The sequence below is a fragment of the Mandrillus leucophaeus genome, unplaced genomic scaffold, assembly GCF_000951045.1.
Source record: "Mandrillus leucophaeus isolate KB7577 unplaced genomic scaffold, Mleu.le_1.0 Scaffold247, whole genome shotgun sequence".
In the NCBI taxonomy this organism is placed as follows: domain Eukaryota; kingdom Metazoa; phylum Chordata; class Mammalia; order Primates; family Cercopithecidae; genus Mandrillus; species Mandrillus leucophaeus.
The window spans coordinates 2970698-2982608 of record NW_012102554.1 but is presented as its reverse complement, the minus strand read 5'-3'; the positions used below and the strand labels follow the sequence as shown (position 1 = coordinate 2982608).

Below are 11911 nucleotides of genomic sequence, written 5' to 3'. Positions count from 1 at the left end.
TCTATTGCCCAGGCTGGAGTGCAGTGGTGCGATCTCAGCTCACTGCTGCAACCTCTGCCCCCTGGGCTCAAGCAATTCTCACGTCTCAGCCTCCGGAGTAGCTGGGATTACAGGCCCGCGCCACCACGCCTGGCTAATTTTTGTATTTTTAGTAGAGACAGGGTTTCACCATGTTAGCCAGGTTATTCTGAAACTCCTGCCCTCAGGTGATCCATCCGCCTTGGCCTCCCAGAGTGCTGAGATTATAGGCATGAGCCGCTGCACCCACGCTGTATTTGGTTTTCTAAGTTTGAGATTTCTCTTTCATCAATTCTGTATGCTTGTCTGCCATTCTCTCTTTTGATACTGCTTCTCCCCTATTCCCTCTATTATCTCTCATAGGATTCTGATTAGGCATAGGTTGGGCCTTCTCACTCTATCTTCTTCTATTTGTGTCTATTGCTGTCACAAAAGACCCCTGCAAGCTGGCCTGCCTCCCCTGCAGCCTCATGCCCCACTGCTTCACCCTCACTCCCTGTTCCAGTCACCCTCGTCATCTTTCAGTTTCTTGCATGCCACATTCCGCCCATGACGGGCTGTTCAACCTCGTATATTTTCATCCTACTCTTTACATAGCAAAGCTCCATTCACTCTCCAGCTCTCACCTCCAGCATCCCTTCCTCAGGAAGGCCCCATAACCAGGCCTCTCACTCATTCTCACAGCACCGCTGAATTAGTTTCCTGTGGCTGCTCTAACTAATTACCACAAACCTGGTGCCAGAAAACAACACAGATTTATTCTCTTGCAGTTCTGGAAACTGAAAGGCTAAAATAGGTTTCACTCATGAAGTCAGGTGTCCGTAGGGCGGGTTCTTCTGGAGGCTCTGAGGGGAGAATTGTTTCCTTGCCCTTTGCAGCTTCTAGTGGCCTCCTGTGTTGCTCGGCTTGGAACCCTTTGCCCTGTCCTCAAAGTGCATCACTCCAGTCTCGCTTCCATTATCGCATGGCCTTCTCTCTCGACTCCTATTGCCTCCCTCTTATAAGGACTCTAGTGATCACATCAGGCTTATCAGATAAAACCCATTTTAAAATCCATAACTTAATCACATCTGCAAAGTCCCCTTTTGCCGTATAAGGCAGTATATTCACAACTTCCAGGGATTAGGACACGAAGATATTTAGAGGACCATTATTCAGCCTACCACAACCACGAACCAAACCTTCAACGTACTTACCACCATTAGTAATAATATAGTAGATGCTCATTTACATCATTGATGAATAGTCATCAGCTCCCTAGACTAAACTCCATAAGGATAAGAACAGAGTCTGGTTTGTGTTCATTACCAGGTCCTCAGCCCCTAGGCCAATGAATACGCAATACATACTTGTTGAATGAATAGGTGGATAATTATCCAAACATAAAAAACAATAATTATGAAGGAAAAGTGGCAACATGCTACATGGAAACTTTTCTTTTTAACTTCCATTACTGTTTTCAATTTGTGCAATAAATAAAAACCAAGAGGACAAAGATTGTAGTAATGCATAAACTCATACAGAACTTTTAAGTTTTTTTTAAATAAATTGATTGCTTACTTAGTGTCCAAAAGCTGAAGCTGGTGGTTACTGTCTCTGTGGGACATCTTCAGTTTGGTGCTCTGCTCTGATATTGACAAGTCCACTCTGTTCAAAAGCTGAGAAATCTGGAAAAGAAATGTTACTTATAAATATCACATCTAACGTCTTCGGATGCAACTTCAGAAAACATTTAGTAAGCCACATTCTAGTCAATGGCATTAAGATTCGATCTAATTTCATAAATTCATTTATGAGTCTACCTCATCTTCCCACCTCCATTTTCTTCTTTATATTCTCATTGAAAATCAAGACCAGTAGCACTGCCAAAATATTCATCATGCACTAAACACTTAATTTTACATATAGTTCTCTGATGAGCAAGCCCAATTCTTGCCCAAGACCACAACTTCTACCAGTTGTCATGAAATACAGTCAACCTTACTTTGGAATTTCTACCATCAGTATAATGGCTAGTCATAGAAAATAGAATTTTTATTGTTTACAAAATCCATCAAGGTCTCAGATTTACTTCCATAACAAGTCAGGTCACCAGTCAATATAACTTGTAGACTATCTCCCTCCTGTTCCTTTCTCACACCACCTACCCATGTCCCTTGTAATACTGGAATTTAACAAAAGCTAGTCCTGTGTGAAATTTCTGTCTTTTCAGCAAAAATTAGAATGTTCCATGTTCCTTACTTAAAGATTCATGGTATTTGTCAGATCCAGAAGAAAGAGAAAGCAGGTCTCTTTTGATGGATATCTGTACATATTTTACTTGGCTCGGTTATAAAAAAGCTTATGATTTCCTTAGCATCACTTCTCTGGTATAATAATTCCATCCTCACTCATTCTTCAAAAAAGAAATTATTATTGGATTGTCTTTTTATTCTTTTTCATAGTTTTATAATATCTGTATTTTTCACATAAGTAGCTTTATATTCTTCTTAGAGATAATTAAGGTATAAATGTATTTAATCCAATAAGTTAACCAGATGCTCCTGTTTTACTGGAATAGTCTCTTTAAACGAACAGTAGCAAATAAGGCAGATACTGTTGAAAAAATCCTAGAAGACAGGCCCTATGATGGCAAACGGAAACTTTTAAGTGGCCAAAAAACAAACTGAAATACCAAAAGTTTTGCTTTGTGAAATTAATCTGTGATGTGTGAGGTCAAATACTCTCATATTCATTAGCCTGCCTTCGCTCTAGCTTTGCCTAATTTTGTCCCACATACAGACTATGTGATGAGGGAGCACATACAGTGAGTCCCAGGGAATACATTATTTCCTGAATCAAAAATTGGGACGAGTGGCATGTAAAGGAATGCTTGATCACTTACTTGTGAAAGAAATAACTTTCAAGGTGTCATTTAGAATTTCTGGAATGTATTAGTTGTTCTAGGAATGTGGTGGTGGGGGGAAGAATTAGGACTATACCAAACAATGTTGGTGGTTTGGTTGCCAGACATGTGAAGGGCCACTCTAGTGAAATAGGAACGGAAGAAGCAAAGAAAAGATGCTTATGATTGGCATAAACCCATGCTAGGTGCCCCAGCTGGTTTCTCCTGTGAGAAATAATCAACACCATGTTATTCTTAGCTAAGAACAAATTACCCGCTTCTAAAAGCTACCTGAAACAGGTCGTACCTGTCCCTCTGCGTCTTTGATTTTCGTTTCCAGGATAAGTTTGGCAGCCTGCTGTTCTTTGTTCAAGTGCTGGAGCCCCTCATAGGTCGTTTTGTGCTCTGCAGAAAGTCTGGCTATGCTGGCATCACATCTGTCCAGACAAAGAGCAAAGCTGATTCTTATTAAAGTTTAAAAACATGCGCAAACGCTTCCTTACACACTCTGAAATGCAAAACCCACTCAAAGAAACTGCACTATCAATCATTCTTTTGAACAGAGGCTCGAATGAATTCAGAGAACTGGCCTCATTACGGTTTTTAAGCTAAACCACAGGGATGTTGCTTAATAAGGCTAGAGATGCAACCACCAAAGAAATAAAGTCTTTACAACGATCATGAGTGCAACACTGTATGTGCAGCAAGAGGACAATACAAAGAGCATAGCTAGTGTGCTGGATGTGGTCTGTCACTCTTCAATACCACCCCTGCCTTTCAAAGTTGGGGGCCTCCTTGGATTTGGGAGGCAACTTCTACCATGTTGGAAAATACTACTTCTAAACTTTGACCAAATCACTTATAAGGCTGTATAGTATGAGTGGGGTCTAGAGCAGGGGAAGGCTTTGCAGCCAGTTCAAGCTGTAGTAAAAGCTGCTGTCCTATGGGCCTTGCAACTTGGCAGATCCAATGGTACTCAAAGTATGCGTGGCAGATGAGCTGTGTGGGGCTTCTGTGAAGTCCTAACAGGAAAGTCACAAATGGACCCATAAGAGTTTAGAGCTAAGTAATGCTCTGTTCTGAGACAACATTCCTCTGTTGAGGAGAAGCTGCTGGTTAGCTCCTGGGCTCTAGTAGAGACAGAATGCCTAAGAGTGGGACATTAGGGGAGTCTGCAATCGGAGCAATCCATCATGAATACCACACTAGAAGGTGGGCCTAGAACAGCACTCCATCTTCAAGGGGAAGGGCTCAGGCAGGTTCAAAAGGCACAAGTCAGTTACAAGAGCCCAGATTCCCACCATGGCATCTATTCCTGCTACTGCACCAACTCTCTTTCAATCCATGCCTATGACTTCTTCATCTTCCCCCTCCTGCTGCTTGGGAGGCTGAGGTTGAGGCAGGAGAATTGCTTAAGCCCAGGAGTTCAAGGCCAGCCTAGGTGACACAGCAAGACCCTGTGTCTACAAAAAGATAAAATGATCATACAAAAAAAAAAAAAATCTGTGGCTTCTAGAAGAGTTCTTGATGTCTTGATGACCCGGTGGACTGAGGGAGAAAGTCAGGCCTGGCTACAGATGGTCACGCCCAGTATGCTGACACCTTCTGGAATAAGACCGCTGATGCTTACAGGTCTACTCAGGAGTCACCCTAAAGACTGTCAGGAAGGCAGAATTTCATACAATATATTGGGAGACTCATTTTACTTGGAATAAGAGATGGCCAGACATTCAAGGAAAGTGGCTAAGGGTTAGAGACTAAGGAAAAAAACTGGAGGATTAGTGACAAGGAAAAGAGTTTATATACATGGATCATTCTTAAGTGACAAAACATTTTTGCTCCTTGTAAATGCTCTTTGTATTGTAGGGACTGAAGCCCCAAACTATACTTTCCAGACGTCCTTGCCAGAAGGCTTCTGAGTTAGATTCTGACAGTGAGAGGCATTTATACAAGACTCAGAAGGTAGAAGAGAAGAACCCTTTATTCTCTCCTGTCAGTAGTGGGCAGACACAGGGGCGAACTGCAGATGTGAGGTATACATCCACTTTCAGGCACACGCCATCCAGCAAATCACTTACTCCCATGCTATAGGCAGCTAAGATAATCAATGACTCCTTTCTGTGATTTTTTTTTTTTTTTTTTGGAGTCAGAGTTTAACTCTGTGGCCCAGTCTGGAGTGCAGTGGCGTGATCTCGGCTTACTGCAACCTCTGCCTCCTGGGTTCAAGCCATACTCCTGCCTCAGCCTCCTGAGTAGCTGGGATTACAGGTACACGTTACCACACCTGGCTAATTTTTGTATTTTTAGTAAACACGGGGTTTTACCATGTTGGCCAGGCTGGTCTCAAACTCCTGACCTCTGGTGATCCACCTGTCTCAGCCTCCCAAAGTGCTGGGATTAGAGATGTGTGCCACCGTGCCTGGCCCTTGTCTTAATAATTCTAGACTGGACATAATTGAAGATAGAATCAGTGGATTCAATGATAGTAGCAAGGAACTCACTCAGAATGTAGTGGACAGAGATCAAAAATATGAAAAAATAGTTAAGAAACATGGAAGTCAAATAGAGGGATGCTAACATGAGTCAAGGAGGAGTTCCAATAGAAGGAAATAGAGACAATGGCAGCGAAGCAATATTTGAGGTGTGAATGCCAACAATTTTCTAAAACTGAAGAAAGGCATGAATTTTAAGATGTTCAATGAATACAAACTGGGATAAGTAAAAATAAATAAAGCATGGGGAAATTCAGATAACCAATGATAAATATAAAACCTTAAAAGCTACAGACTAAAGAGAAGTAACCTACCAAAAACTACCAAAAACTGAAAATAAGACTGACAGCCCACAATAGATATAGGAGACAATAGATATCAGAAGATAATGGAGAAATATCTTGTAAGTATTGAGGGTAAATAACCTATCATCCAAGAATAAGTACAAAATAAAGACTGTTTCTAACATGCAAAGATTAAGAAATGTATCACCTACAAGCCAATACTGAGAAAGTTACTAATGAATATACTTCAGTAAGGAGAAAAGAGCATCCACAAAGAAGGAGTAGGGTGCAAGAAACAATGGTGAGTAAATGGATAAAATTGTGGTAAATTTAATTTATTATTGACTCTAAAGATAGTAAGCTACCAGCTCAATTATTCCAACATTCTTATGGACTCACTTTGCAACAACTGTTCTAGAATGTAAACTGCATGCAAGGAGACATTATATATGCCTTTTTCGTCACTAAAACCCTAGTACCTAGCATACTGCCTTGCATATGGTAGAGGCTTAATAAATATTTGTGAATGAATGAATATAAGGAAATATTTACTATGTACTAGGTACTGTACTAGATACTTGACATATGTTATTTCATTAATCCTCACAAATCATTCCCATGTCATAAATGACCATTAAAAATAATGCCAAATATAGACCCTGATTTTTTATTTTGAGTTCATAATTTTTTAGCAAAATATTATTTAAATCATATTTGGGGAAAGCTGAGGTTTTTAAAATACTATGAAATAAAAAATATTATAGTTTTTTAAAAAGACATTATTTTCCAGTCCAAACATAAGCTTTCCAGATAAACATGATCAGGTATCACTACATCAGACCAGTTTCACCTTTACAAAGCTGTTTGAGGGACAGACTGTGTTTTAAAATGTAGTTTGAAAAGGTCTCAAAATTATTCTGAAGACTTCACTAGCTATCATTTGGCTTCACTGCTGTGTCTCACTTGGAAACAAAAGTACTATAACATAAATTTCTATTAATACAACAGTGGCTTGGGCTGGGCACGGTGGCTCACACCTGTAATCCGGCACTTCAGGAGGCTGAGGCAGGTGGATCACTTGAGGTCAGGAGTTTGAGACCAGCTTGGCCAACATGGCAAAACCCCATCTCTACTAAAAATACAAAAATTAGCTGGGTGTGGTGGTGCACGCATGTAATCCCAGCTACTCAGGAGGCTGAGGCACAAGAATCGCTTAAGCCTGGGAGGCAGAGGTTGCAGTGAGCCGAGATTGCACCATTGCACTTCAGCCTGAGTGACAGAGTGAGACTCTGTCTCAAAAAAAAAAAAAAAAAAATAGTGGCTAAATACATTGAATTATAGTACATAGATGTAGCAGAATACTCTATATCGAATTAAAAAGTATGCTAGATCTATGTGCATACTGGAAGAGTGTCCACATATGTTGTTATGTGGAAAAACTTATGTTGCAGAATAGTACATATAATACTTTGTAAAGTTAAAATCACACTATTAAGTAACTTATTAGACTACAAACCATTATATCATTGTAATGATAAACTATTATCTTATTATTACTTATGAGAAAAGTCTGAAAGGACAGACAACAGACTGTTAACATTAGTTACCTCTAAGGAGTAAAACAGAGCCAAGAGATGGGAAGGCTTTATTTTTTTATTTTTTTTATTTTTTTTGTTGACAGAGTCTCACTCTGTTACCCAGGCTGGAGTGCAGTGGCGCGATCTCAGCTCACTGCAACCTCCCGGGCTCAAGCAACTATCCTGCCTCAGCCTCCTGAGTGGCTGGGATTACAGGTGCCCACTACCACACCCAGGTAATTTTTGTATTTTTAGTAGAGACGGGGTTTTCACCATGTTGTCCAGGATGGTCTCGATCTCCTGACCTCCGGTAATCCACCCACCTCAGCCTCCCAAAGTGCTGCCACCACTCCTGGCCAGGCTTCATTTTTATTTTGTATATTTAATTGCGTTTCTGATTCTTTCCTATCATTACCCATCCCTTGTGTACTTTTGTAAATAAAGAAGCAGGCTGGGTAGGGGACACAGAGAAGAGCACAAGGTAGGATACCAAAGACTCCCATCAGAAAACACGGCTGGGCATGGTGGCTCACACCTGTAATCCCAGCACTTTGGAAGGCGAGGTGGGCGGATCACCTGAGGTCAGGAATTTGAGACCAGCCTGGCCTACATGGTAAAAACCCGTCTCTACTAAAAATACAAAAACTACCTGGGTGTACTACTACTGGGTGTACCTGTCTCTACTAAAAAATAAAAAATACAAAAATTAGCTGGGCGTGGTGGCAGGTGCCTGTAATCCCAGCTACTCAGGAGGCTGAAGCAGGAGAATCGCTTGAACCCAGGAGGCAGAGGTTGCAGTGAGCTGAGATCGCGCCATTGCACTCCAGCCTCGGCGACAGAGCGAGACTCTGTCTCAAAAAGCACACACACAGTGAAGTCAATTCTGGTTTTCTTATATTAAAAATAATGTTCTTACTCTCAAATGTTTCAGCAAAAAATTCCATACATGAAAGAATAATACAGTAAATGACATATTGTTAACAATTGGTGAATTTTGTAATTTTTTATAAATTTAAAATTATTTCAAAATAAAAATATATTTAAGATAAAAGGAGGAAAGCAATATTGCTATTTCATCTAGCATTAAATCAAAGACATCATTCCTGTCTTAAAAAGAACTCATAAAAGACAGTCTCAGGGCTTTAATATAGCTGTGTGTATGGCTCAGCAGCTTTAGTTAAACAAGAATTTGCAATGAATCTAACCAGTTTTCCTACTCATCCTTAATGTTTTACATCATGATGAACAATAATGTACTCATTCCAAATTTTCCCTTTTTGGGTCTTTGGACAGCTGTTATCTCCCAGGTACAATTTCAGGTTGTGGCCATCAGGTGGCAGAGTGAGTCTATTGCTAGGCTTTCCTAATCACTGGTGGTCAGAAGTCCATCCAGAGAGTCCCAAACATCTAACGGGTATGACTTGGGCCACACGCTGATGCAGAACTTCTCCGTCTGCATATGACATACTGGCGTAGCATACCAAACACAATGACATTTAAAACATCAGTCTGGTCGCTCATTTTCCATATTATTGTAATTTTTGTATACAGACATAATTATTGTATATATGTATCATGAAGCCCTTTATAGCTGGCAGTTCTTTAATTATAGTACCATAAAACTATAGGACACTTTATGTCCCAGGGTATTGTCAAAAATAGTAGAGCAATATTCTAGTAATTAGTGGAGCCTAAGATTTGGGTGTGAAATCAACAGAGGAAGACAGCCTAATAAAATATCAGGGAAATACCAGTGAAAGAGAGCCCTTCCAAAACCACTGTCATTGCAAGTGATTGCGCCCGTTTCCCAAACTGTACTGAGGAAGTGACATCAGAGGCTTCATATTGCAGGGTAAACAGACATCACTAAAAGAGTCCATTCAAATCGCTAAACAAACATGCAAACAACCTCAAAAACAAGCTTAGGGGGCTTGTATCCAGAGTTGCTACAATATATTATCTAAAATGGCCAGGAAAATGTGAACTACACTCAGGGGGAAAAGAACAGGCAAACCAACTGCCTGTAAGAGGACCCAGATGTCAGATTTTAAAAAAGAAAACTTCAAATAGCTAATATAAATATAGAATGAGCAAGCATAGGATGACTGAAACCACACTTTAAAAAGTAAAGGAATGTATAATAACAATGTTTCTTCAAATATAAAATATTAATAAAGCTATAGAAGTTATAAAAGAAAAAGAAGGAGAACCTAATGGAAACACTGGAATAAAAAATCGACAGAGGGGCTCAACAGAAAATGTGAATAGGTAGAACAAAGACTGGCAAACTTGAAAATAGGTGGATAGAGATTATGCAGTCTGATGAACAGCGACTAAAAAAAGAAAGAAAAAAAAATGAAGAGAGTCTCCAAAAAAAAAAAATAAGGCACCATTAAATGCACCAACATATGCATAATGAGAATAATAGGAGAGAAGACACGAGGCATGGTGGCTTACACCTGCAATCGCAGCAATTTGGGAGGCTGAGGCAGGAGAACTGCTTGAGGCCAGGACTTTGAGACCAGCCAGTGCAACATAGTGAGACCCTGTCTCTAAAAATAAAAATAAAAATACTTAGCTGGGCATGGTGATGCATGCCTATAGTCCCAGCTACTCAGGAGACTGAAGTGGGGGGATCACTTGAGCCCAGTAGTTTGAGGTTACAATGAGCCATTATCTTGCCACTTCACTCTAGCCTGGGTGAAGAGTAACACTCCAACTCAAAGGAAAGAGAGAGAAAGAGAAGAGAAAAGAGCATAAAAAATATTCAAAAAATAATGGCTGAAATGTTATGAAAAACATTTCCAAAATGTTATGAAAAACATTAATTGATACAAACAAGTAGTTCAACAAACTCCAGGTAGGGCAAATACCAAGAGATCCATACCAGATACATCATGGCTGGGCACGGTGGCTCATGCCTGTAATCTCAGCACTTTGGGAGGCTGAGGCAGCCAGATCACTTGAGGCCAGGAGTTTGAGACCAGCCTGGCCAACATGGTGAAACCCCGTCTCGACCAAAAATACATAAATTAGCCAGGTGTGGTGGTGCACGCCTGTAATTCCGGCTACTCAGGGGGCTGAGGCATGAGACCCACTTGAATCTGGGAGGCAGAGGTCGCAATGAGCTGAGATCATGCCACTGCACTCCAGCGTGGGTGACAGGGTGAATATATCTCAAAAAAAGAAAAAGAAAAAGACATAGACAAAGAGAAATATTTGAAAGCAGCAAGAAAAAACAATTCCTCACATACAAGGGAACTAGAATAATATTAATAGCTAATTTTTCATCAGAAATAATTGAGACCACAAGGCAGTGGATGACATATTCAAGGTGCTAAAAGAAAATAAACTGTCAACCAGGAATCTTACATCCAGCAAAATTACTTTTCAAAAAAATAAGGCAAAATAAAGACATCCCAGAAAAACAAAAAATGAGAGAATTCATTGTTAGAAGACCCACCCTAGAAGAAATACCAAAGTTTGTCAGGCTAAAAACAAGTGCCCCAGATAGTAATTTGAATTCTCATGAAAAAACACAGAGCATGGGTAAAGGTAATTATGTAATTATAAAGAGCAATATAAATGAATATTTTCTCTCCTGTCATAATTGATTTAAAAAGCAATTGTTTAAAATAATATGCATACAATTTTATTGTTACATACATAGAACAATGTACATTACGTTACAAATTTAACATACTTGATAATAGCACAAAGGAGGTGGATAGAGCAAAGCTGTATTGGGGGTAACAAAATGACAGCAGATGGTGTCATTTCAACAGATGCTAGCAAACTGATCCTGCAATATACAAAAAGGATTATATATCATGATCAAGTGAGATTTATTTCAAGAATGCAAGTTTGCATTAACATCAGAAAAGCAATTAATGTGTAATAAACCTTATCAGCTGAAAAAAGGACAAACCCCACACGATCATCTCAATAGGTGGAGAAAAAGCATTTGACAAAATCCAATACCCTTCATGATAAAAACAGTCAACAAACTAGGAAACTAGGAAAAGAAAATCTTTCTCAACCTAGTAAAGAGCATACACAAGAAAATCCACACTTGGGCTGGGCGCGGTGGCTCACACCTGTAATCCTAACACTTCGGGAGGCAGAGGCAGGTGGATCACTTGAGGTCAGGAGTTCAAGACCAGCATGGCCAATATGGCGAAACCCCATCTCTGATAGATATACAAAAATTAGCTGGGCGTGGTGGCAGGCACCTGTAATCCCAGCTACTCGGAAGACTGAGGCAGGAGAATCACTTGAACCTGGGAGGCAGAGGTTGCAGTGAGCCAAGATCGCACCACTTCACTCCAGGTGACAGAGAAAGACTCTGTCTCCAAAGGGGAAAAAAAAAAAAAAATCCACACCTAACATTCTACTGAATAATGAGAGTATGGATACTTTCACCTAAAATCAAAAATAAGACAAGGGTATCTGCTCTCACCACATTTATTCAACATCATACTGGAGGTTCTAGTCAGTGCAATTAGGCAAGAAAATGAAACGAAATCCAGATTGGAAAGTAGAAAGTAAAACTCTATTTGCAGATGGCATGATCTTGCATGTAGAAAATCTTTTTTAAAAATCCACTAGAAATTATTAGAAGTAATTAATGAGTTCAGCAAGGTTGCAGGATACAAG

The 11911-nt window shown here is 39.9% G+C and overlaps 1 protein-coding gene across 1 annotated transcript in view; it reads right to left on the bottom strand.

Moving 5' to 3' along the window:
• Positions 1-11911, bottom strand: part of FAM81A (family with sequence similarity 81, member A) — a 98040-nt gene that overhangs the window by 16331 nt on the left and 69798 nt on the right. The window contains exons 6-7 of the mRNA XM_011983195.1: positions 3210-3339; positions 1579-1685 (exon numbers count right to left, since the gene is read on the bottom strand). Of these exons, the coding sequence (XP_011838585.1) occupies positions 1579-1685; positions 3210-3339 (237 nt within the window). The remainder of the gene's footprint in view (positions 1-1578; positions 1686-3209; positions 3340-11911) is intronic.